Here is a 27,418-nt window from a genome sequence, read left to right on the forward strand (position 1 = left end):
ACAGCATGATCCATTCTCTTGAAATAGTGAGTTGTTTGTAGTTCGTGCTATACTGTCCTTTCTGCCTGGAATATCCTTTGCTTCTGCTCTGACCTACTGACCCTGCAAGACTAGGCTAGTTGTCATCCTCCATGGAGCTTTTCTGGAACTCCCCCATGTTGTGCTGCCCATCATTTGAGCACTCTGAATATACCATCCAAATTTAAAACACAGTATTTAATTTATTGCTTTGTGTCATGGTCTCCCTCACTAGACTGTGTACTTTTTTTTTTAAAGATTTATTTATTTGAGAGAGAGAGAGCACACAGAGGGAGGGGCAGAGGGAGAAGCAGACTCCCTGCTGAGGAGGGAGCCCGACGCAGGGCTTGATCCCACTACCCTGGGATCATGACCTGAGCCGAAGGCAGACACTTAACGATTGAGCCACCCAGGTGCTAGACTGTGTACTTCTGAAGGGCTGAGCCTCATGGCAATCATTTTCATACCTACTATTTCAAGTATGTGCTCAGTGTTTGTTCAACCGTTACTGAACTAGAATTACTGCTTACCTCTACTGTTTTCTTAACTCTTAAATATTATAGATGAGGGGCGCCTGGGTGGCTCAGTTGGGCGGCTGCCTTCAGCTCAGGTCATGATCCTCGAGTCCCGGGATCAGCGGGGTTCTGCTTCTCCCTCTGACCCTCCTCCCTCTCATGCTGTCTCTCATTCTGTCTCTCAAATAAATAAATAAATAAAGTCTTTAAAAAAAACAATCTTATAGATGATATATTTCTCAGGATCCCTGGGTAAATGAAATCTTTGTGAAAAGCTCTCTATTATCTATGATGTGCTAACAAAAGTATCTCATTTACGCTAGAGATAGTGGGAACAGAACAAGTGTAAGAGAGAAAGCTCAATCTTTTATGCACATGTATCAAAGGGAAATAATGAAGTTAGCAAAACCCACGCTAGTGAACATTGTAAAAGAGAAGTAACAGAGGGGCGCCTGGGTGTCTCAGTCATTAAGTGTCTGCCTTCGGCTCAGACCATGATCCCAGGGTCCTGGGATCGAGCCCTGTGTCGGGCTCCCTGCTCTGCGGGGAGCCTGCTTCTCCCTCCCCCACTCCCCCTGCTTGTGTTCCCTCTCTTGCTGTGTCTCTCTCTGTCAAATAAATAAGTAAAATCTTAAAAAAAAAATAGCATAAAAAGTACATTGCATGTTAGTATCCTAAGTTAACTGAAATTTACTTATTATGCAAGTTACAATATTCTAGTTGTAAAATAACTAGTTGTTCTGAAAATGATCATATAAAAGGATAGGAAAAAATAAGCCAAGTAAAATGTATCAAAATAAATATTTATTCATATCTGAAGCTTTATGTACACCTTTAAAAGCAAATGTGCAGACGTGAGGAATTACAAAAATCAACCTAAAATCCTTTCTCCCAAAGTAAGTCTAAATGAACATTCAAGATCAGTGGTGCCACTACCATCAGAATAAAAAATGTGTCTGAATGAATACAAGTAATTATTTTAAATGTCACCCAGATATTCTTTACAGTTACAACTCTAAAAAGTACTAACTGGTCAAAAAATCCAGAACACTGTGTTTTCATCTTATTAGCAGCGGTATACAAATATATTTCCATCTTTTTGTCCAGCCAGCAAATGAGAATCTGTACCTGACCATTTAACAAAAGACCAATGCTGGTCAGAGACAGGTGGGAGGAGAGCAGTACAATGACCTAGAAGTAAGTCCCAAATGGCAATCGTTCCAGAAGTTAGTACTGCAACCGCAAAATGATCTTTCACATCTCCTTCCAGGAACCTAATTATCAAGCAGAGAAGAAACCACTGAAATCACATACTGAAAGAATTTTTTTTTCGTTAAGCCAAAATCATGCTCCCCAAAGCAACCATAGGAACAAAAATACCTATAAATATGATGCCTATTATTTGCCACCCCAGGACTCTTCAAACTGGCCAAACTCAGTCCACCTCAGCATCTTTGCTCTTGCTCTGCCCTCTCTTTAGCAGATGCTAGCTTAGCATGCCTGGGATTTTGTCATCTTTCAGGCCTGTCACCTCTGTAGAAAGGTCAGACCCAATCTCCTGTCTACAGAAGTGTACACATGTACTCTGTTCCCCATCACATTACCTGTTTTCTTTTCACTTGTGAGATTATCCTATTTCCATATTTGGTGGGTCTCTCTCCTACCAAATGTAAACATCACAAAGCAGAAACCTGGTTGTCTTTTTAAGACAGGGGCTCTGCAGTCAGCAGAGTTTGAATTCTAACAAAGCAAGAGCTGTGTGACCCTGAGAAAGTTCTTCAACTTCATCAGTGAAAAGGGCATATGATAGGAGTTGATATAAAAAGCTCAGCACAATACCTAATACACCGGAAGTGCTTAATATAAATTAGTTGTTATTCCTCACTGCTATACCCCCAGCACCTCGAAAAGGGCCTGGGACGTGGTCAACCCTCAGGGAATATTCTGAGTGACCTGAAAGATATATATATATATTTTTTAAAGATTTTATTTGTTTTTATTTGAGACAGAGAGAATGAGAGACAGAGAGGATGAGAGGGAGGAGGGTCAGAGGGAGAAGCAGACTCCCTGCCGAGCAGGGAGCCCGATGCGGGACTCGATCCTGGGACTCCAGGATCATGACCTGAGCCGAAGGCAGTCGCCTAACCAACTGAGCCACCCAGGCGCCCCCTGAAAGATATTTTTTATCCTGGGCTCCCACCCAACTTTGTGTGGCTGACTCCTAACCCATCTTTTGGAACTCCATAAAGTCGTCCCTGACAGTCTGCCCCAGCCCTCCACTGTCAGTTAGGTACCCCTCCATCCTTTGTGCTCGCAAACACTGCAAGCCTCGTGGCATTTTGCACACTGAGCAATAATCTCTACTTTTCTCCTATTTCTACGAGATGAGAAACAGTAGTGCCCTCTACTATCTACTATCGGCACCGGATAGGTTCCGAGGCTTGCTAAATGAATGGGTTTGAAGAGTGATGAAGGAAATGCTTGATCGAGTACTTCTCTATATCCTCAATTTCTGGGCCAGTGACTACAGTTCTCTCTTCAAATCCAAAGAAACAGGTTCTATATGTAAGCATGTACTGCAGATGATTGTTATGACATTCCTGTTGAGCTAAGAACATCTACAGAAATGCCACCGCTGGCTAGGTGCATAGGGAGGGAGACTGTCTTTGAGAACACTGATCCAGCACACTTTGCACAAGACTCAAAGCAACATAAAAACATACACTGTACCTATCAAGGTTCCTTATCTTTGTAAATTGTTAAAGCTACACATTGTGATCTTGATTTACTAGATCTGTTTTTCAGTCTTTGCTGCTAATTTCAAACGATAATAAACGTGATCTCTGGGAATGACACATTCAGATGTTGCTGCGAAGAGCTCTAGATAACTCAGAGAACCCCTGGGATGCCACTAACTGTATCACTGATAAGTGGATTTTCTTGTCAGTCAACAGATAAGTATCAACTGCTTACAGGATGGAGACTCAGTCCATTTTCAAAGGAAAAGATGCCTTCCTAAAGTTAACACTTAAAACTTTCTTAATCTAGGTTTAACGGAAAGGACATTTTTGTAGAGAATACTAATTACTGTTTGTATTCAAAATGGTTTTGTTATGGGAAAAAACAGGGTCTGAGTACACATAAAATACCTATCCCACTCCGTACTGGTGGGGATCAGCATGTAGGGAATCTGGGGTTTGGCTCAGATCTACTAAGCTTTATACTTCTTCCTACTTCTTAACATTCTTACAATGCTCTGCAGTACTGCACGTTTTCCATTCATCTAAGTGACACAAAGTATCTGGATTTTGTATTTGCACAAGTGTCTTCCAAAATGTCACACTCAGTGAAGAGCAGCACACACTTGCCTTCCAGCCTGCCCTTGAGGAAGACCGTAGAGCATCACACCCACACTCAGGCTTGTCTTAGGATTAATCACGATCAGCTGAAATACAGGGCTTCCCAGCGGTTCACTCTCTTTGGCACAAGGATGGCTCAGAACAACAAACAGGAGCCCCTAATTTAAGAGAAAAATTAATAACCAAATAAATCAGCAAGAGGGAGAAGAAAGGGTTGGCAGAGACAAAACCAAAGAATTACAAGAATGATTAATAGTATCTTAAGTATGCAAGATTTAATCACTAGCTCATATTATTTTTCGGGCAAAAAAACTGTTGAGATGATCACAGAGCTGGACTTCTAGCATCTCTAGCACAGGGCACAGCCAGCCTTGCAGGTGGGAACCTAGCGGCCTCGTTAACTTCCTCCACCTTAGATAAAACTAACATCTCATGCCATCCATTTGGGAAAACGCAGTCATAGGGAAAGAGGGCATATAAACATGAGGAGCGAGTCCTCACCCTACAGATATTCATTGGTAAGTTGGTTTTTGAAAACTCGGAACACATTTTCCTGTAAAAATCATCTTGTAAGTGGTGACTGGATTTTTAGGCCAGTCTGCAGATAGCCTATTTACACTTACAGAGTAAGAGTGACCAAAAAGAGACACCATCGGGGCGCCTGGGTGGCTCAGTTGTTAAGCATCTGCCTTCGGCTCAAGTCATGATCCCAGGGTCCTGGGATCAAGCCCCGCATCGGGCTCCCTGCTCGGCGGGAAGCCTGCTTTTCCCTCTCCCACACCCCCTACTTGTGTTCCCTCTCTTGCTGTGTCTCTCTGTCAAATAAATAAAAATCTTTAAAAAAAAAAAAAAGAGAGAGACATCATCATCTAGCGTTGTCTTCGTGGGAAAATGTGTTACAGACCTCTCCCGGCTTTCAAATGACATGTTCTCATAATAACATTATTGTGTGTGGACACATACATATCACATAGATGTGTATGATATTGGAAGTAATTCTCTTTGGGGGTAAAATGGGGAAAATTAATTATAGAACCATATTAGATTAGTAACATTCATTTCTACTTTATACATTTCTAGAATGACTGTATTTTTATCATGAGAATAAATTACTTTTAAAATTAGAAACCCAAGTCAAGAAAAGGCTCGATGCCATATACTTAACTAGGGGTTGGCAAATGATGGCCCACAAGCCAAATCTGGCTCAGTGCTCATCTCTGTCTGACCCATGGGCTAAGAATGGTTTCTGCATGTTGAAATGGCAGGAAAAAAGAAGAAAAATATTTTGTGATGCATGAAAAAAATCCTATGAAATTCAAGTTCTGGAATGTTATATTATCCAAAAAGGTTTACAGGGAACATGGCCACACCCATGTGTCTTCATTTTGTCTATGGCAGACTTGGTGCCACCGAGGCAGGGCAGCTGCAACAGAGACCATGTGGCCTGCAGACCCGAAGATATTTACCCTCTGGTCTTTTTTTTTTTTTTTTTTTAACCACCTGGTCTTTTTTTTTTTACAAAGTTTGCCGATTCCTGCACTAAAATATTAGCTTATTTCCAGAGGTTGGCTTCATGGAGAACTTTTACGTACTATCTCATACATTTCTATGTTAAATGTTTGACTATCAGGTAGGTATTAATGTTGTAATAACAAAGATATGAAGTCATTTTAATGCCTGGTACGGAAATGTAATAATTCCAGAGATGAAACCAACCCTCTTATTTTAAGGATGAAAAAAGTTAGCCACAGGGGGGCACCTGAGTGGCACAGTCGGTTAGGCGCCCGACTCTTGGTTTCGGCTCAGGTCGCGAGCTCATAGATCGAGCCCCGTGTCAAGCTCCGTGCTCAGCGTGGAGTCTGCTTAAGTTTCTCTCTCCCTCTCTTTGCCCCTCCACCCCTCCTACTCTCTCTCTCAAATAAATAAATCGTAAAAAAAAAAAAAAAAGAAAGAAAAAAGCCACAAGATAATGTGACAGATTATCTAAGATCACACAACTTCTGAGTTCAATTCCACAGATCCTAGGGAAAGGTGTGTCCTCTGCATTCCAAGCCGGGGGTGCTGATGTGCACAGGGCTGCCACTGAGGCTGGGAAAGTCAGTTTCCACACAAGCGTGGAGCCACCTGTTACTGCCTTTGCTTATGGCTCAACGGTGGGTACTTAAGAATGACCCCTCACTCCTGGGAAGCTGCCTTCAGCCTGTTCAGATGTCCATACTAGACCGTAAGCCACGTCTACTAACACAATGGCTGAGAAGCTGTGTTCATTTCTATGTGAGAACACTAAAGCCTAAGGGACATACATGTCTAGGACCATTTAAACACCCTCTCTGAGGGCATTCAGTCACATCATACATCATTTATGGCAATGTGGTTGGGAGACAAGTTTGGTAACAGGCATGATATTTCTTGGTACAAATTCACAGCTAGAAATAAATGTTGTTCTTAGGACATACAGCCAGAAAACTTACCGAGCCGTCACATTATACCAATACTTATTTTCATCCAGGAATTTCAAGCAAGGACAAACACTGTTATCCAATTTTGAAAAAAATAGGCAACAGAAAGGGTCTGTTAATTACCTCTTACTAAGCTACCACTCTTACTCAGTGAGACCAAGAGCAACACACAAAGTAGACACAAAGCGATCCCAATAAATTACTTACCATTTCAGAATAGGCTTTGTGACAGACTGAAGCTTGGTAGGAATCACCAATGTGCATCTTTTTCAGGAGCTGTCCAGTTTTTAAATTCCTTAGACACCAAAAATGAATAAGCTGATAACATTCTTCCAGCAAACTGGTTTTTACATAATATTCTCTTATTTATCACAGCATCCTTTAGGAGGTGACCAAGGGAGAAACTAAGGGACATGGTACCTTAGTTTTGTTTAGTTACAGATTTAGCTAAAAGTAAGGACAATTGGTTAACATTGCCAGTAGTTTAACTTGACAGTTCAGCCTTAGATTGAATCTGCTACGTCACTAGGAATAAATCTCTCCAAACTCCATGAGAAAAGTTTTCCCTTATCTCATTTGACTAGGTATTGAAATCAGGCACACGGTATGGCTCTTGCATTATGATTTTGTCACACTTCTTATTATGTCTAAATTTTCTATGAAAGACAATGGTCATGGGCGCCTGGGTGGCTCAGGCGTTAAGCGTCTGCCTTCGGCTCAGGTCATGATCCCAGGATCCCGGGATCAAGTCCCACATCGGGCTCCCTGCTCGGCGGGAAGCCTGCTTCTCCCTCCCCCACTCCCCCTGCTTATGTTACCTCTCTCGCTGTGTCTCTCTCTGTCAAATAAATAAAATCTTAAAAAAGAAAGACAATGGTCAGGAAACCAAATTTGGTTAGATGGGAGACTAACCTAAAACAGATTTATAATTCTGTCTCTAGAGCTAGACCAAGATAATGAAGAGAAAAAGGAAGACGAAGGTGGGGTAAAAAATGAAAGAGAGAAGGAGGGTGAATTTAAAGGAGAAAAAGTCTGTTGGAACCACTCCTTAGCATTATTGAGCATTTGTGATGTTGATAATTGCTCTATCCTGGGATGCTACTGATGAAAAACCTTCAAGATAAGAGTCCATATTCTTTTTCGTGGTATTTATTATCCTCATGAATCCAGTGCTGCAATACTATATTACTCACTGCTCCCCCCACTATGCATATTCCTGGCTCTGCACCTTTGCTCAAGCTAGCCTCCCAACACCCTCCCCATTACTGACCAATTCCCATCCCTGTTACCCACCAATGCCCTTCCATTCCTTCACAGCCTCCATTATGTCCTGCCTCCTCCCAGCGGCAGGAGCTCAACCTAGACTCTCTCACTTCTCCCAGTCTGCACCAACCCACAGAAATCTCCTCTCCTCCACTTCCCTATAGTACTGTCCATATACCTCATTTTTAATTTAATATATAATGTAACAGGGTATAACGTATTAATTCAACAAACACGTCCAAACTTTCTGTGGAGCAGGTTCTGTGTATAAAAACTGAAGAAGAAAAACTAAATGCTCGTGTGCATATGCAAGGTGGGAACAACAATGGGTTTATCCCTTACAGAGGTTAGTACATGCTCTATATTTAGTAACTGCTCTTTCCCCAAGTCCCAAAGCACTCTGCCTGAATTTCTCTCACTTTGACCTTGTCTGAATTGTAAGGGAATTGTACTGGAATCATACACTTTGAATTGTAAAGCAATCTTATTTACTTACTAGACTTTAAAGGCCTTGGGAACAAGGATTCATACCTACATCTCTCATAGAAAGCGGTATTTAAGGAGAGACTCAATATCTACTAAATGATTGAAAGATGAGTGCTCAGTTAATATAGCTTGACCAAGATTAAATATTTAGACCTTCAGCAAGAGGTTCTAAAAGCGCCACTTGAACCTTGAGTATAACATGAATCGCTTTAGACATTTAACACATCAGCAGTTAAACAGGGAAGGTGACCAACTAGTATGTGTAAATATAAAAGTATATAGAACCCAAAAGGCAAATGATAGCTTTTTTTTTTTTTAAGATTTTATTTATTTATTTGAGAGAGAGAATGAGAGAGAGAGAGCACATGAGAGGGGGGAGGGTCAGAGGGAGAAGCAGACCCCCTGCTGAGCAAGGAGCCTGATATGGGACTTGATCCTGGGACTCCAGGATCATGACCTGAGCCGAAGGCAGTCGCTTAACCAACTGAGCCACCCAGGCGCCCCAAATGATAGCTTTTGATAGACAATATGATCTATACATCTTTAAATACCCTAAACACGGAGCTAAGGCAGGCACTGAGAATAGACAGAAGATATGTCCCTATCTTCAAAGACTTCCATGACACAAATTAGCCTATGCTAAGTTAAAAATAAGGGCAATATTTAAAAACTTAAAAAAAAAATAAGGGAAATATGAATTCAGAGAGGGAAATGTCAATGAAGGCTGAGGTATTACAACAGAGCTCAAGGCAACTATGGGGCTGAAGATACTGCTTACACTCACACTTAAGCTTAGAAGCTAAGTAGAAAGGTCCCTCCCCAACCTCAAATTCTGTTGTGATCCATTATATGTAAAATGCCAAAAGATTACTATCAGAAAAAAGGGAGAACTGAAGGATGGGAAGAAAACTGGGAGCTAAGGACTATGGACTGGCTGGAGAGAAATTTTTTCCCCAACGCTTTGGGGAAAAGGGAAGCTAAAGAACACAAACAAGTGTGGGCCTCTCTGAAGCTTTTATTTCTTGGGGAGAGCAGGGAGGGTGGGAGAAAGGACGTTGTTAATACAGTAATAGTATAAAAGAAGATCTGGACATAGGATATTGATTGATGGCAAGGAGACCAATTACTAGATTATATTAATAGTCCAGGAACCAAATAATGAAGGTCCAGACTATTAAAATAGCAGAAAGAATAGAAAAGACAACTTTTGTAAAGAATATTGTCCTCAAATAAGACCTCCATGCACAAACCCTGAGCAAAGTGCCAGAAGTGGAAATCTGCTGCTTTAGACAGTAGGCCATCTGAAAACAGGGTCTCCTGGCAGATTAGAACATGGTCAAATTTCAGAGGCTCCCTGGTGGGGAGGGGATAAAGATTCTCTCAAGGACCATGCTTTCCTGGTTTATTACTAGAGGGTTAGGGTTGGACAGGGCAGAAGAGGTAGGGTAGCAAGGACATTAATATCACAATTTCCTCTTACCAAGACCCATCCTGGCCCTAAGGAATCAGTTAAAGAAGAGGGCTTCTGGGAAAACAAAAAAACAAAACAAAACCCAACTTATACTCTTAATACAAATTAACTTTGAAAATGCCTTTGGTTGGGTATGTTTCTCCCTGGGTCAGGAAAGAGAGGTGGCTGGGGACTCCTTGACTCTGGTCTTTCTATTACAAATTCATTAATTTGGTTCGTCCAAACACATACATTTTATAATTTTGGATTGTATTCTAGACATTATTAAGAACATGTCACATAAACTCTGGATTCTGTTAGATTCCTCTGAAGAATACTGATTGTTTTTCCCCTAGTAAACAGTTAATTTGCCTCAACTAAAATTCCAAATGCTGAAAACCCAATTCAGTTTTTTATGCCTTACCTGGGCTGCTTCGAGTATGCCCTGGGCACATGTAGTTTAAAGGCCAGCCAGATTACTAGGTAAATATTAGAGCCAGAATTTGAGGCTCATTTTCTGGCTCTCTTTTTTGGGGATTTCTCTCCCTACTTTCTAGCTACTGTGGTCACCCTGAACTCTGTCCTTTGGTTCTTTAAGCCAGTAGGACAGAAGGTTTTCTATCAGGCTTTCAGTCTCTCAGTGCACAGACTAGGGCTAGCCTTCTAGCTAAAAGCCGTAGGAACAGGAAACTTGCCCACTGATATTTCCTGTTGAACCCTCTCCAGTATCTTTCTTCTTTTTCTCACTCCCCAGTGCCTTTAGATAGTTGTTTTTTATACTTTGTTCAGAATTTGTAGTTATTTGAGGTAAGAGAGTTGGCCTGATAAAAGCCATTAACCAGAAGCAGAAACAATTGTACCTTTCTGACAAGAGTAAAATTTCATTTATCTTAAAATAGTCTACTCAGACTGATCTTTTTCACAATGTCTGAATTAATATGATGTTCTGGAGACAAGTATATGTCTTCTGACAGTAAAAAACAAACAAACAAAACACAATCTTTTTTTTTTTTTAAAGTAGGCTCCATACTGGGCATGGAGCCCAAAGTGGGGCTTGAACTCATGACCCTGAGATCAAGACCTGAGCTGAGATCAAGAGTTGGGCGCTTAGGGGCGCCTGGGTGGCTCAGTTGTTAAGCATCTGCCTTCGGCTCAGGTCATGATCCCAGGGTCCTAGGATCGAGCCCCGCATTGGGCTCCCTGCTCAGCGGGAAGCCTGCTTCTCCCTCTCCTGCTCCCCCTGCTTGTGTTCCCTCTCTTGCTGTGTCTCTCTCTGTCAAATAAATAAATAAAATCTTAAAAAAAAAAAAAAAAGAGTTGGGTGCTTAACCGATTGAGCCACCCAGGTGCCCCAAACACAATTATATTTATAGAGTCTCTTATCTAATATTAACAACCCTGTGAAATTAGAGGTATATTAACAGATGAGGAAATGGAGGACCTCGAGAGAAAGCTTACCAAATAACAATGTTGTTCATCATAGTGGTACCAAGCAGAGCTTCCTGCATCCCTTGGACCTCGGCAAAAGTTACTACAGTCTCTTCAGGGGACATCAAAAATTGTTTTTCTTTGCTTCTGCATTTAAAACAGTATTAAAAATGAGCACTTTGTACCAAAGCAGTTCTAAGCAGCCCTTGTACATATTACTGAACTATGCATAATACACACTAATCTAATACCAGAAAAAATTTCAACTAGAAAACGTGTATTCTAAACTTTCTACAATGAACATATATATTACTTTCATATTACTTACCTGGATATATTCACAAGCACCTCAAATTCATCATATCCAAAATTAAACTTGCCAGCTCTCAGTTTAAACCTTGTGTTTCTTTCTGCATTCCTATCTCAGCAAATTGTACCACTGTCTACCCAGTGACAAACACAGAAACCTGGACATTACTCTCTTTCTTTTCTCTCTACCTACTCAGTCAGCAAGCCCTAATGGTTTTAGTCTCCTCTTTCTCAAATCTGTCTGCTTCTCCCCGTCTCCATTAATACTTTGCTAATTTAAGCAAGCAATTATTTGTCTCTTGCCCAGATTACTACAAAAGGTCAGGAATAAATAAGACAAACAAGGTCCAAGCCCTCTGTTATTACAAAAGACAGATAAATAACCACAATAAAGTGTAACAAGCATGTAAGAGACATAGAAGATGCTATGAATTCCATTTTCAACATGTTGAATCTGAAATACCCACAAGATGCCTAATAGATAGGCAGGTCTAGAGACTGAGAAAGAGCTCAGAGCTATAAATATACATTTGCAAGAGTCAGCATCTAGATGGTAATTGAAGCAACAGAAACCAAGTGCGGAACAAGAAAAGAGTCTAGGATCCTGAAACATTTGTGATATTTAAGGTGTACACAGAGATTTCAAAGAAGACTGAAGAAAGAATAAACATTTGCTGAGCCTCTCCACTCCACTGGCTCCCCTCCTGCTAAATCGAGCTTCCCCTTCTCTAAACTGCTTCCACGATACAGCCTAGTGTTGAGGTAGAACCTGGTATACAACACCTACAGCCCAGAAAAATAAGAGGCTAGTGATTTGACTTTCTCCAAAAGCCCATGATAAAAGCATTCTTTAATAAATAAAACCAACCATCTTACCCTCCATCTTCTGCAAATGTCATGATTTCCACTTGTTGGTCACAAAGGGTACCACTGCTACTGACTAGCCTCCTCTCTGTCAGGCCAAGCACAGCTTTTATATTTCCAGAACTCAGTAGTACTTGCTTTTCACGTTTACCATCAGAGGAACAAAGTAATGCCCTAAAACCAAGTATAAAGGAAAATGTGGAGAAGTCAGAAGTACGCCTTCAATATGAAAGGACTAAGGTCCAATTTATTTTTATTTTTATTTATTTATTATTATTTTTTTAGAAAGGGGGAAAAGGCAAAGGGAGAAGAAGGGAGAATCTTAAGCAGGCTCCACGCCCAGCGCAGAGCCCAATGCTGGATTTGATCTCATGACTCTGAGATCATGACCTGAGCTGAAATCAAGAGTCAGAACTTAACCAACTGAGCCACCCAGGCGCCCCAAAGTTCCAATTTTAAATGGAAACTTCAATCAGGGATATCATTCCATTGATAGGGTTTGTTTTTTTTTTTTAAAAAAACAGATCTCTCTTGGATCTAAATTTAGATTTTTTTTTTTAAGTAATCTCTACACCCAACATGGGGCTTGAACCCACAACCCTGAGATCAAAAGTTGCATGCTCTACCGACTGAGCCAGCCAGGTGTCCCTAAATTTAGATTCTAAGATTCAAGCCTAAGTTATAACTTGTACTCAAAACAAGCTGACAGAGACAAAGAGAAAGAGAAAAGAAAAAACTACTCCTTGAGAATTATATACCTGATTTCTCTGATTTCCAAATTTCCCAAAGCCACACACACGAGATTACAAACATCAGGCACTGGAACTATCTGTAATACTGGAACCTAAATAAAACAAAAAAAGCCAAAAATTATACTTGATTGTTTCATTTTTAATTAATCTAAATTTTTCAAAATTTGTCACATTTCTCTTCTATTCTCACTGCACCAGGATAGTTTCAAATATCAAACAAATGTGAGAAAGTTCAGCAAACACCCTCTTTCTATAAGCTGTAAATCTAAATAAACTTATGCAAAACTGTGTGTATAGGAGTATTTATTTAATACTATCTACACTTCTTTTTTTTTTTTTTTTTTAAAGGTTTTATTTATTTATTTGACAGAGAGAGAGAGAGAGAGAGCACAAGTAGGCAGAGAAGCAGGCGGAGGGAGAGGGAGAGGCAGGCTCCCCGCAGAGCAGGGAGCCCGATGCGGGACTCGATCCCAGGACCCTGGGATCATGACCTGAGCCAAAGGCAGCCGCTTAACCGACTGAGCCACCCAGGCGCCCACTATCTACACTTCTAACAATAAAGGAATAATTAAATAAATTCTGCCATGTGGACAAATGGAACATTGTGCAGCCACTTAAATAAGTTTACTCGGGGTGCCTGGGTGGCTCAATTGTTAAGCGTCTGCCTTTGGCTCAGGTCATGATCCCAGGGTCCTGGGATCAAGCCCCACGTCAGGCTCCCTGCTCCACGGGAAGCCTGCTTCTCCCTCTCCCACTCCCCCTGCTTGTGTTCCCTCTCTTGCTGTGTCTCTCTCTGTCAAATAAAATCTTAAAAAAAAAAAAGTTTACTCAAGGGGCACCTGGGTGGTTCAGTTGGTTAAGTGTCTGCCTTCAGCTCAGGTTGTGATCTCAGGTTCTTGGAATCAAGACCCCTGTAGAGCTCTGTGCTCAGTAGGCAGCCTGCTTCTCTCTCTCTGCCCCTCCCCCCACTCACGTTCTCTCTCTCTCAAAAGAAAATCTTAAAATAAGTTTATTCAAAAAAAAAATAAGTTTATTCACATAAATAAATATTTATTGAGCACTACTATGCAAAGCATGGTGCCAGAAGCTGTGGATATACTGGAGAACAATGAAATTTACTAAGAGTAGATCATAAGCATTCTCACAAAAAAACAAACAAAAAAAGCAAACAGAAAACCCCTCAAAACTATTTGAGCTGATACATGCTTTTTTGTTGTTTATTTTTATTTATTTATTTTAGAGAGAGAGAGGGAGAGTGTGTGGGGTGGGGAGGGGCAGAGGGAGAGGGAGTGAGAATCCAAGCAGATTGTGCTGAGTGCAGACCCTGATATCACAGCCTGAGCCAAAACCAAGAGTCGGGCACTCAACCCACTGCACCACCCAGGCGCCCCAAGCTGATGCATGTTAATGAACTTGACTATGGGAGTCCTTTCAGAGTGTATAAAATATAAATCATGACATTATACACCTTAAATACAATTCTGCCAATCATACGTCCATAAAGGTAAAAAAAAATAAAATTCAAAATAAAGTATGAAGACTATATAGAAACATGGAAAAATGTTCATATGTTAAGTGAGGAAAGGCAGATTTAAAAATTTTAAGCACACCAGGATTGCAAGCATGTAAGACACATATGAAGGTGGACAAGGACTAGAAGAAAATACATAAAGAAAAGCAGGAACAATGCTTTGGTGAGGGGTAAGGAACACGGGTATCAGCAAGTTTAGAGTCAGAAAAGACACAAAATTCCAAGCTTCTCCAACACGTCCAGCATAAAAATCCATTTCTCAAAAAACGTGATAAAATAAACAAAGCACAAGGTTCATTGTAGTCTACATGGTGGGTATATGGGTGCTTACTGTACAACTTTTCTCTGTGTTTGAAAATTTTCATAATGAAATGGTGGGAAGCATGACTCATCTCGGTTCTGTCTTGCATGGTCGCGGGTCCCATTTTCGGTAGTTGCCCATCTACATTACCATGTAAATGCTTGTAAAGACCGCTCTCAGCTCTAAGATTCTGACTTACCTCTGTGAAGTGCCAGGAATAAAGTTTTTCCCACTGCCACGTATTGAGAAGTTTCCAAAGAGAAACTACGTATTCACAGGCAGTTATGATACATGGCTCTTTGAAACCTGCTATTTCCCACCACATGGCACTCACATCCACCGAACAGGAACCAGAAGGATTCTGAAATAACAGCAACAACAGTTACATTAAGGCGATACTTGGGGTCTGTTTCATGAAAAGAATAAGTATGAAAAGTGTTGGGTCATAAGGATTAAATACCAAGTAAAATGTGATTAAAGTTTTCTATAGGTCAAAAGAAAGAGCGGGGTGCCTGGCTGGCTTAGTTGGTGGAACATGTGACTCTTGATCTCAGGGTTTTAAGTTCAAGCCCCACGTTGGGTGGAGGGATTACTCAAAAATAAAATCTTAAAAAAAAATTATGTACTAAAAAAATTGCCCCCACACACGTCTATCATGATAGATCTAAAAATGTACAGTGTGTAGCTCCAGAATGGAACAGATTCAGATTTAATCACAAAACATAGCCCATAAGAACTTGCCCATTTGGAAATGAAACATCCTGATGAACCACCCATGGGTTGAAGAGGGAATAAAACTGAAACAACATACTGTAATTGACCCTTGAACAACGTGGGGGTTAGGCGCACTGACTTCCCACATAGTCAAAAATGTGCATGTAACTTTTGACTTCCCCAAAACTTAACTACTAATAGCTTACTACTGACAGGAAGCCTTACTGGTAACATAAACGGTCAATCAACACGTTTGGCATGTTATATGTACTATATACTATATAATAATGTATAGAGAAAAGAAAATGTTATAAAGAAAATCATAAGGGATAGAATATACATTTACAATTCTGTACTGCGTTTACTGAAAAAGAAAAAGTCTGCGTGTAAGTGGGCCTCTGCAGTTCAAACCCATGTTGTTCAAGAGTCAATTGTATTTCCAAATGAACAAGGAGAAAGAAAACCGTGTATCCAAACACATAGAGCGTGGCCAGAGTAGTTATTGCCAAAAGAAATTTATAATCATAAAGGCACTGACCCAAAAAACCAAAAAAAATAAAATAAAAATAGAGTAAGAAAACAGCTCAAGAAGTTAGTAAAAGAATAAGAAAGTAAGCACAATGAAAAACAGAAGCAACTATTTAGGGTAAAAACAGAAATAAATCAAACAGGAAACCAAAAAACCTAATTAGCAATCAATACAACCAAAAACTAGGTTTTTGGGGGAGACCCACAGAATGGAAAATCTCTTAAGTGTGATGCAGGCAAAAAATACTTGAGAAAATGGGGACTAGGGAGAGAGAGAGGTGTAACTGAATACACACAGACAAAAAACCTTATTAGAATAAAAACTTTTTTACCTACAAATTAGAAAAATACAAATGAAATGGTTGATTCTTTAAGAAATGAGGTTATTAAAACCGATTCAAGAATAGCTTGACCATTACTATGTATCTTTTCAACAAAAGGAATCTGGGGCTCAGAGGGTAAATACTTTGTCCAAGGTCACGCAGCCAGTAGCTGGCAGAAACAGTTTATGTGGGTTTCAAGCTCTTTCTTTTACAACCAGTTGTCCCCAGCTGGGAGGGGTTTTGCAACCTTTCCCTGGTGGGTATCTAGCAATACCTGCAGACATTTTGGGTTATCATAACTGGGGGCAGGCTCTAGCAGGTAGAGGCAGGGTTGCTGCTAAATGTCCTACAATGCACAGGACAGCCGCTGCAACAAAGAATTACCCAGCCCACGATGTCCAGAGTGCAGAGACTGAGACACCGTGCTCTGTACCATGCTACTTCAACCACCATGTACAAGAAGTTAATTAGGACACAGGTCTAATCCACTTCTTGGGATTTACTGAAATAGCACTAACAGAATACTGTAACTTATATTTCTCAGAAATATTATATCACGTAGCATATGAAAAATTAACCATTCATTATAATCTAGAACACCTACCCACTTTCTAATAAATCACCATTTCCTTCTAGAAACACTACACCATTTGGATAGGAGGGTCATGAATGACTTTCTCCCTCTCTGTCAAAATGCCTGGTTTAAATTTAGATACAAAGTTGAGTTACCTAGCTTACGTTGTTCTTGGCAATGGCTTGACGTATAAACTTCTGGAGAAGATCTCAAAACATAAATACAGCTAAATATTGTGAAAAACAAAGAATTTAAATGTTTTTCTGAATCGGTTTCACCAAGTTTGTGTTAAATTACGAATGAAAAGCTATAGATCAAATTCTTCCCAATATTCCCAGCAGTTCATTAACTTTTTTTACATGTAAGACACAAGACACATTATAACAACAGTCTTCTGACCTTTAACTTTGAAACCAATTGAAGGTGGCCTGGGTTTAAGCTATCATAAGCAGGAAGGTCGGTTACTTCAGTCTGTGGAAATAAAAGTCACACCGTTAATCTAGGCTTTATAGATGTCTGCCTGCATTGCTCATTCATCATCATGTCTACTTGATATGTGTTATTTTCTCTGACACAGCAGCCAAACTCTATATGCACCTGCTTCCTCAATGACAAAGGGAATTTTATTTTAAAAATACATTAATTTTGACTTCCCCCAACTGAACTTAATGGTTACAGTGAAGTCGTATCAAAGAGACATGTTAAATTATTCTTAAACACTGAGAAGCCAACGTGTAAGAAAGTCACATGCTGGGACGCCTGGGTGGCTCAGCTGGTTAAGCCACTGCCTTCGGCTCAGGTCATGATCCTGGAGTCCCTGGATCGAGTCCCGCATCGGGCTCCCTGCTCGGCAGGGAGTCTGCTTCTCCGTCTGACCCTCCCCCTTCTCATGTGCTCTCTCTCATTCTCTCTCTCAAATAAATAAATAAAATCTTTAAAAAAAAAAAAAAAGAAAGAAAGAAAGTCACACGCTGTCCAAATTCACTAGGATATTTCATTCCTTCTTAGAAAATCTCACCAGGGAAGACAATTGTACCTGTTCGGTGGACTGTTTCCACGACTCCGGGTGTGGATTTCCACACAGCTGACTGTCTTTGAGAGGGACTGACTCAGGGGGAAGAGGTGTTGCCTGGGGGCCAGAATCACAGTCACAGGAAGGCTGTCCTTCCCTCCCTGACGCAACAAGGCTGCAATCTGATTTTGACGGGCTAGCCCAACCGTTGCGTTGTTTCCGATCACTGTCTTTTAAGTGAGGAAGTTGGGGTGTAGAGCAAGTTGGCCCGACAGCCTCTGCACACACTTTTTCACAGTGTGCTTGAGAGCCAAAAGCCGGAGTAGCGCCTAAGGTGGGGAAAGCAGGTGAGCACACATCTGCTGTGGGCCTGTTATTATCCTCGGGCGCACCAGTATTTAAAGGCGTGAAAAGTAATATGGATGAAGGAAGGCCCTTCTTCTGAGACTGGCTTGTTAGGTTTGATGTTTTAGGTTGTGCTTTTCCCGGGAGAACAAGAATTTCCTCTTCCAAGTCCTCCATTTCAATATCGATTTGTTGAGGAGTCAGTTCTTCCCAAACGCTACAGTTTCCCTCCTTAAGGTGCATCTGCCCATACATGCTTGATACAAAAGGCTCAACTGGTTTTTCTGAACAGGACTTCAGTTTTTCAAGCTTAAGAGGTCCAAAGACTTCATCAGGTAACTGAAAGTCTGTGGTTTTGAGAAAAGATGACAGTTGCTTTAAACTTAGCAATTCATTCTCCTGAAATGAAGCCCTGAACGCAGCAGAATCCAAAGCTAGATAAGCATTATTTCTGGAAGGAAGGGAGTCCTCTTTTTGACAATGGTCTTCCTTCCCTAAAAGAGAAAGTAACAACAGAACAACAAATATCCAACACCCAACAGGGTGTGAGCGTCTAAACGCCAAGGCAGTGCAATATGTTCATTACTCTTCCCATCCAGGACTCTGAAACCTCAGTGTATGGTTCAAAAGCCAGGCACAGGGTGGTGGCTAACTAGCAGTACCAAAACAGTATGGTGCTGACCGCATTAGCTGGGAAAAGGAAGACCAGCATCTAGTCCCAGCTCTGCCATTGATCTACTGTTACCTTTTCCCTGGTCTCTCCTAAGGGAACTGGACTAAGAATCTCTAAAGTCCTTTCTGCTCTTAAAAAAAACTATGATTCCAACCATCAAACATGATTCCAACAGGCTCCCAGAGCACAGTCTACAAAATGCTGGCTCGTCTTACTGAAGAAAACTCAAGTCCCCTTTTCAAGCAGAGCAATTTACTACTCTTACAGCAACTGGCATTCTACGTGATTCAAAATGTAGGCAAGTTGGCCCAACTGCCTCTGCAGACACTTTGTCACAGCATGCTTGGGTATCAGAAGCTGGAGTAGTGCCCAAGATGGGGAAAGCTGCATCCATCAACTGATAAATGAATAAACGGTGGCACATACATACAGCGGGTATCATTCAGCCATAAAAAAAGGATAAGGTACAGATCCGTGCTGCAACATGGATGAATCTCGAAAATAAACTAAGGGAAAGCAGCCAGACACAAAAAGTCACATATTGTATTAATTCCTTTAACATGCAATATCCAAAACAAGTAAACCCATAAGCTAAAACACATACTGGTGGTCGCCAGGGGCTGGGGGCGGTGGAGGAAATGGGGAGGAACTGCTTAAGGGATATGGGGTTTCCTTCTGGAGTGATGAACATGTTTTGGAACTACGTAGGGGTCCTGGTGGCACAACCCTGTGAATATACTAAATGCCAGTAAATTATTCACTTGCTTCGAGATGGTTAATTTTATGCAATGTGAAGGTCACCTCAAGAAAAAAAAATGTTTAATGTAGCAGCAGGATACTAAAATCACCACAGATTATTTCAAAGTACACAAAAAAATGTTTCTAGTTTGTTACTAGATTGCCCTACATTCTGATTGCTTTGTATTCTTGTTGGCTTAAAGATGACAATAAAAAAAGGCATAAGGATTATGGTCTTTTAATTAATTAAGAATTAATTAATTAATTATAGCCCATAGGCCAAAGTCTGTGTCCAAATGCTATAGAACAGTCAGCTGCCTGTTTTTGTAAACAAAGTTTTACTGGAACACATTCATATATTGTCTGTGGCTACCTTCCCACTATACTTGACTAGCTGTGATGGAGCACAGATACAATATTTACTATTTGGCCCTTTACAGTAAGAAAGTTTGCTGATGTCTAATACAGAACCAGAGTGAATTATCTAGTTGTTATGCTTGCTTTATCAAATGTGAGAATTACAGAGCAAATAAATAAAATTATTTAAATTACATCATTTACTATCCTCCAAAATCTTGTGCCCCACAGACCTGAGAGAGGCTATAGTAGATATGTTACCCAAAAAAGTTGCTCAGACGTACTGCATTTTACTACACAGTTATTCCTTTACTTTTTTTTTTTTTTTAAGATTTTTATTTTTGGGTGCCTGGGTGGCTCAGTCGTTAAGCGTCTGCCTTCGGCTCAGGTCATGATCCCAGAGTCCTGGGATGGAGCCCCACATCGGGCTCCCTGCTCAGCGGGAAGCCTGCTTCTCCCTCTCCCAATCCCCCTGGTTGTGTTCCTGCTCTCGCTGTCTCTGTCTCTGTCAAATGAATAAATAAAATCTAAAAAAAAAAATTTTTTTATTTTTAGGTAATCTCTACACCCAACGTGGGGCTCAAACTCACAGCTCTGAGATCAAGAGTCTCCTGCTCTATGGACTAAGCCAGCCAGGTGCCCCTACACGGTCATTTCTAAGAGTTTGTTAGTGGACTCACACACTGACACACATTTCATTTTACCTCAAAAACACTTCCTCTGTAGGTCATAAAACTTTTCTCTATGGATAGATTGTGTTGTATGAATAAATACTAATTTTAGGTGAGTATCTAATATATTTTCCTTTTCAATATCAACTTTTCAACCACATTCGTGAATTCTGGTACCACATAGCCAAGTTTGAATCCTGGCTCTGTCACCTGAATAAATTAGTCACTTTAGTCTCCTTGTGCCTTAGTTTTCTGTCAGTCTGTAAAGTGAGGCTAAAAATAGATTCTACCTCATGTAGGCTTGCTGTGATGATTCAAGGAGTTAATATCTGCACAACATTTAGAAAGTAGCAGGCACAGGGCACCTGCGTGGCTCAGTCAGTTAATCATCCGACTCTTGGTTTTGGCTCAGGTCATGATCTCAGGGTCCTGAGATCAAGCCCTGCATCGGGCTCCACACTCAGCATGGAGTCAGCTTGTCCCTCTCCCTCTGCTACTCCCCCCATTCTCTCTCTCATAAATTAAAAAAAAAAAAGTACCAGGCACATAGTAAGTATTGGTTACCATCATCAACCATACCTTGATTTACCTTTAATTCTCTTCTTACCATGACTAATTGCTTTTTCATTCTGATCTTTGTGTAAGGTGACTTCTTCCTTGGATCTATTAACAGCTGCTGTGCCAGGAATTGGCAAAAGTAGTTCATGATGATCCAGTACAGGCGGGGAGATTGACTTTCTTTTTCCTCCGTGTCTTCTACCAGATGGCTGGGTAACTGCCTTCCTGGGAAGGTTATCGTTAGTGGGCCCGGTGGGAGAGTTGACTTCAGTTAACAAGAGACCTTTCTGAGGTCTTCTTGAACTTGGTTGTCCTGTGCATGTGCCAAATGTTCTAATTTCACTCTGGCCAGTTTCTTCACTGCAAAGGTTCAAATTTTTAGTTGCTTCCTTACTTTTATTTTTAAACCCTTTCTTTCTGACACCCAAATGACTTTGAATTACAGCCTCCAGGGCTACTTTCCTCTGGCAATTTGACATGCGTCGTGTCGTTCTAACATAATATTCTGCGGGAAATAGAAGGCCTTCGAGCATTGTACAAGAATGTGTTTGATTTTCTGCAGAAGCAGGAGAGATTACTTCTGGGCTAAGACTCTTAGACTGACTTACAACCTCATTTTCCTGAAGACTTTCATTTCTACCATCAAGAGTGTTATGGGGAGATGTTAAAGACTTCTCTGTGTGATTCTGTCCTTTTAAGTTTTGGTTTTCATTGGCTGGTAAGTTATCATAAGTGAGTTTATTTATAGAGTATGAATTATCTGCCTCTAAGTCAGGACTTCTAGGCAGCTGGTCACTTGCACTTACAGCTTTGTTTACCTCTGGGTTATCTGTACAGACTGTCATTTTTCTGCCTTGTGCCTCTAGGTTTACAGGTAAAGCAGGGTTAATGTTTTTCAGATTGTGAGTAGTGAGTTCACAGTCACCTTTAGGAGGCTTATGTTCAAGGTGCGGACCACTACTGCTATTTGACAGAGTAAATGAAGCAAGCGTAGGCATCCTGGGGAAATTCTTTCCTCTTACAAGTGCATCGACACCTCTTTGTGGTTTGGCAGTTGGTGGAATTAACACATCTCTTGCATTAGTTTCTGTCACTGGTGCTGGAGAACCAGGGATGTCAGATGTAGAACTTGAAAAATAAGTTCTTTCATTTACAGGTGTCCTAGGATTTTCTCCATTGATTTCCTCCGGTTCCTTTAGTCTTTTTCCAGAGAGTATGAGTGAATCCGTGTCAAAGAAAGATTCTCTCACCTGTGCAGTGTATGTTCTCTTCTGCTGCTTTTTTCTTCTCCCTGGCAGCTTACCCTGCCTTTTCTCAGAGCCACTGACCTGGTAGGGAAAATGTTCTTGGATATCACCTGTTCTTTGTATATGTAATTCCTCCACAGGGCCATGTCCAGGGTTAAAGGACTCAGGCTCAATGTCAAGTGTGATAGGTGTCTTTTCTCCAGTTTCTTTATCCAGATGGGTGCTGATTTGTAATGTGTCACAAGGAGATACTTTATTTTTAGGTTCTGAGAAAAAAATTATATAATTAATAATTTCCTTTTAAATGAAGCAAAAAATATCCCATTATTTATTTTAAAATATTATATTAAAATACTACATTTATTTATGAAAGAGTCAATGGTATTTCATTCAGGCAGATCAAAGTTCAAATTTTTAATATTCTAATACACTAATAATTTTAAGTAAATGTAAAAAACAGAATTGTGCTGGAAAAAATGATTTTAAACTAAAAGATAATTTATTCTTTATTGCAATCATCTTTCTTTAGTTTTTGACTCCAGCTTTACTGAGGTACAACTGACAAATAAAATTGTACATATTTAAGTTATACAATGAGATGTTTTCATATAGGTATACATTGTGAAATATTACCACAATCAAGCTAATTAAAATATCCATCATTTTTGGGTGGCTCAGTTGGTTAAGCATCTGACTCCTGATGTTGGCTCAGGTCATGATCTCAGGGTGTAGGATCAAGCCCTGTGTCAGGCTCAGTACTCAATGGAAGTCTGCTTGGGATTCTCTCTCTCCCTCTCCCTCTGCCCCTCTTCCCCACACTCTCTCTCTCTCTCAAATGAATAGATCTTAAAATATATATATATAATATATATATACATCATTTCACATAGTTATGATTTTGTGTGTGTATGTGTGTGGAGGGAACACTTAAGATCAGTTCTCCTAGCAAATTTCAAGTATATGACACAGTATTATTAACTACTATTTCCATGCTGTATATCAAAGCTGCAGGACTTATTCATTCTGTATAACTGAAACTCTGTACGCTTTGAACAACACCTTCTTCATTCTGTATAACTGAAACTCTGTACCCTTTGAACAACACCTTCCCATTCCCCCTACCATCTCACCTAATTTTTTATTTCATGTCCTTTTTTTTGCTCAAGTAATTTTAATAGCCTCCAATTTTATGATTATAAATACCTATTAACATGAGTAATGACCATTATTTTTTAGAATGCTTCTGGCCAGACTTTTTTCTCTGTACATATATAAATACATATTTTTTAAAAAATCATCTTTCCAATATTTACACAATAAATATAATTTCTAAAAGTTGAGAGGGGAAAGAGCAACTAAACAAACAATCCAACCAAAAGAATAGTTCACCGCTCACAGGATGGGGAAAAATATTTACAACGTATCTGATAAGGATCTAATAGCTAGAATATATTAAGAACACTTACAACTCAACAATAAAAAGGCAAATAATCTAATTAAAATATTGGCAAAGGACTTGAATAGATATTTCTCTGAAGAAGATATACAAATGGCCAATAAGCACATGAAAAGATGCTCAATATCATTAGTCACTAGGATGTGCAAATCAAAGCCATAATTAGATACCACTTCACATCCACCAGGATAGTTATAATTTTAAAAATGGAAAATGACAAGTTTTGGTGAGGATGTGCAGAAACTGGAACCCTTGCGCATCGTGGTAGGAATGTAAAGTGGTACTGATGTTGCAGGAAACAGTTTGGCAGATTCTCAAAAGGTTAAACAGAGAATCACCATATGACCGAGCACTTCTGCTCCTAGGTATAAACCCGAAAGAACCGAAAACATACATCTCCACAAACACTTGCATATGAATGTTCATAGCAGCATAATGGCCAAAATTCATAATAACTGAAAAGTAGAAACAACCCAAATGTCCATCAACTGATGAATGGATATATAAATTGTGGCACATCTATCCAATGGAATAGTATTCAGCTGCACAAAGAAGTGAAGTACTGATGCACGCTTGGATGTAAGTACAAAGGGATGACTGTTGAAAACATGATGCTAAGTGAAAGAAGTCAATCACAAAAGATCACATATTATATGGCTCCATTCATATGGAATGTCCAGAATAGGTAAATCCACAGAGGCAGAAAGTAGATTAGTGGTTTCCAGGGTTTGGCAGTAAGATGGGTACAGGGTTTCTTTTTGGGGTGGTAAAAATTCTGGAATTAGATGATGATGATGGTTTGCACAATTTTGTGAGTACACAACGAACCACTGAATTATACATACACTTTAAAAAGAGTCTATTGCTTGTTCTATCTTTTGGTTATGGGGAAAAAAAAAACCACAACCAAATATATCTGGAAAATGAATAATAAAGCAAGCATAAGTAAATGGCCTAGCTTTACCTGAGTGGTTTAGCTGTGGTGAAATTTCCCGCTGGAGCAAGCATTCATGTTCTTCCACTGTTTTTTTAATAGAATTCTTAACCTTCTCAGCTCTTTGGGCACGCTAGAGAAAACAAAAGCAGCTCAAGGAACGAATTTAAGAAAAAGAAGTTTGTTTTTTTTAAAGATTTTATTTATTTATTTGAGAGAGAGAGAATGAGAGACAGAGAGCATGAGAGGGAGGAGGGTCAGAGGGAGAAGCAGACTCCCCGCCGAACAGGGAGCCCGATGCGGGACTCGATCCAGGGACTCCAGGATCATGACCTGAGCTGAAGGCAGTCGCTTAACCAACTGAGCCACCCAGGCGCCCCGAAAAAGAAGTATTTTTTTAAAGCTTTATTATTACGAAGAATTGTTTGTATATAGTTCATCCTATACAATACCTCAGTTTGAGAGAATAAGATTCACTCACCTGAAGGCGGGCCAGTGTCTTGCTGTATTCCCTTTTCAAGAATGCTAATTTTTCCTTCAACTGGAAGAAGAAAAACAGCAAATAATACTGAGCAGGTAGAAAGGAAGAGTCAGAGAGAATGGACACAGTGCCTGTCAGGCCCAAGTAAGCAGTGCTTAGCAGGTCCCTCAGCAATAGACAGAGGGAGTAGCAGGTGTCCACACTACTTTCAGTTCTCACAAAGCACCAAGCTCTCCAACACCTAAGCACCTTTACCTAAACGGTTCCTACACCTGGAGTGTTTCCTCCCCAGCTCATTTTGCTAAGTCCTACTGATTCCTCAAGCCTCAACTTAGATTTTTATTCCCCCAGGGTAGGCTTCTAGGTCCTTCCTGAAATCCAGGTGGGACATTCCACCTCTCCACTGTGCTTCCTTTATCACAATACTTATTATATACTATGCTGTCTATTTACTTCTGTTTCCCTCCATCTCACTGTGAGATCCCTTAAGGTGGCCGGAGCTGTCATCCTCAGACATTCGTCCAACAAATGAATTTCTTGTCAGTTAATGGTCCAGGTATCTGTAGTCCCTGGAACAATAACTGATAACCACTCTCAATTACGGTCTCAGATGCTAGAACTAGAGTTGTCAAGCTTACACACAAGTTAGGGATACAGATAATTAACAAGAAAACGAATACACAGACAAGATGATATCACATGGTAATCAATACCCAGATCAACAGGGAGATGTGAGAGTGCCTGAGCCACCTTAGGTAGGGTGGCCAGAGAAGCATTTCTGAGGACTTCCTTTCGAGCCCAGACCCGAAGGAGCAAGGAGCTAGCTTTGGGAAGATCAGAGGGAAAGCAATTTGTCCAAGATCACACAGTTTATCAATGGAATGATCCAAACCCAGGTAGCTGGATTCTACAATCTGTGCTCTTAATCTCTATGCTAGTTTGCTTCTCCAAGGGTCCTCTTTATCACCAACCTTATCAACATTTAAGAAATATCTTGTTGACTTGTAAATGACCTATCTCACCCTCCACGGGAAGGTAGGCTTGGATAAGAGGACTGATGAGCTAATATGAACAAAGAGTCTAGCACAATGCCTGGAACAGCCAGCACAGATACATTCAGGCTAACATCATAAGCAGGAGCACAAGGTGGCATGGGTAAGGATTGGTCAGAGCAGCACTGCTGTAGAAGCAAAAGCTGGAAACAACCTAAAAGTCTCTCATTAGAGTAATGTCTAAAGAAAAGATGGCACTTCCATAATACGTAACACTATACAGAACTTTAAAAAGAAAGGTAGCTTAACATGAAGTAACATGGATGAAACCCGGAGAAGTAAAATGGAAGTTGCAGAACCATTCAGCTCATACCATTTGTGAACAAAAAATACACACTACTTTTTGGTGGTTAGGGAATATAACCACAACCTTCCAAATCACCCACCTCCGTCCACCACACACACATACACGCGCGAAAAGATCTGAAGCATCAAGCTGTTCAGAGATCTACTTAAGGGAGCGGGTGGGAGAAGCCAAGATTGATAAGAGTGTGTGGGGGTGGGGAGAATGTCAAAGGGGACTTTGGCTTTATCCAGAATTTTACGTTTCGTATTTATGCATCACTGCTGTAAGAAAATTTGTTCTTTAAATGCCTCCACGTGAGCACAGGGCTCTTCATATTTTCATTCCCGGTGCCCGCTGAGTCCAAAGAGCGTAGGTCAGAAATCACTGCCACCCCCGGACGGTAAAATCCTAGGCAAGGAGTCACTTCCGAGTCAGCCCTTCCCGCACACCCAGGGCACCTTTTCCTTCTCCTCACAGCTGAGGGGCTTCCCGGGAGGCTCTTCCATTGGGCTGGCGGCCGAACGGAAGGAGCAACCGTCGCCGGCCCCGGGCCTGCGCACACGAGGGCTCCGGCTGGCCCTGGGCCCCGGAGGCGCCCAGGAAAGAAACCGGGCGCCCGGGACACCCCCGGCGCGCCACCAGCTTGCACATGCGGGAACCGCGCGCCGTCTCCCCCGGCCAATTACATCCACCGCTCGGCCTGCGCACGCGCAGCTGGAGACGGCCGAGTAATA

At 40.8% G+C, this 27,418-nt stretch overlaps 1 protein-coding gene and 1 non-coding gene across 2 annotated transcripts; both read right to left on the reverse strand.

Annotated features, from left to right (window-relative positions):
* Window positions 1-1,368: 1,368 nt before the first annotated feature.
* Window positions 1,369-27,311, reverse strand: PALB2 (partner and localizer of BRCA2). Its single transcript, XM_021686854.2, has 13 exons — window positions 27,143-27,311; window positions 25,347-25,406; window positions 24,896-24,998; window positions 21,260-22,741; window positions 17,911-18,725; window positions 17,274-17,345; window positions 14,935-15,096; window positions 12,910-12,995; window positions 12,164-12,325; window positions 11,009-11,125; window positions 6,559-6,646; window positions 3,902-4,050; window positions 1,369-1,807 (listed from the first exon to the last, which is right to left on the reverse strand). Exons 1-13 carry the CDS (start codon window positions 27,188-27,190, stop codon window positions 1,600-1,602), a joined length of 3,552 nt encoding a protein of 1,183 aa, XP_021542529.1. The 5' UTR covers window positions 27,191-27,311; the 3' UTR covers window positions 1,369-1,599.
* On the reverse strand, window positions 12,723-12,795 carry TRNAK-UUU. Its single transcript has one exon. It is a non-coding gene; the product is annotated as a tRNA-Lys (tRNA).
* Window positions 27,312-27,418: the final 107 nt, after the last annotated feature.

This window comes from Neomonachus schauinslandi, chromosome 5, assembly GCF_002201575.2.
Source record: "Neomonachus schauinslandi chromosome 5, ASM220157v2, whole genome shotgun sequence".
Classification (NCBI taxonomy): Eukaryota; Metazoa; Chordata; class Mammalia; order Carnivora; family Phocidae; genus Neomonachus; species Neomonachus schauinslandi.

Excerpts from the sequence above, each read along its gene's own strand:
- PALB2 (XM_021686854.2), bottom strand. The coding sequence starts at position 27,190 with ATGGAAGAGCCTCCCGGGAAGCCCCTCAGCTGTGAGGAGAAGGAAAAG. Across the intron at positions 25,407-27,142 it reads GCTGTGAGGAGAAGGAAAAG|TTGAAGGAAAAATTAGCATT; the intron begins GTGCCCTGGGTG and ends TTCTTCTTCCAG. Across the intron at positions 12,326-12,909 it reads TTGGAAATCAGAGAAATCAG|GGCATTACTTTGTTCCTCTG; the intron begins GTATATAATTCT and ends ACTTGGTTTTAG.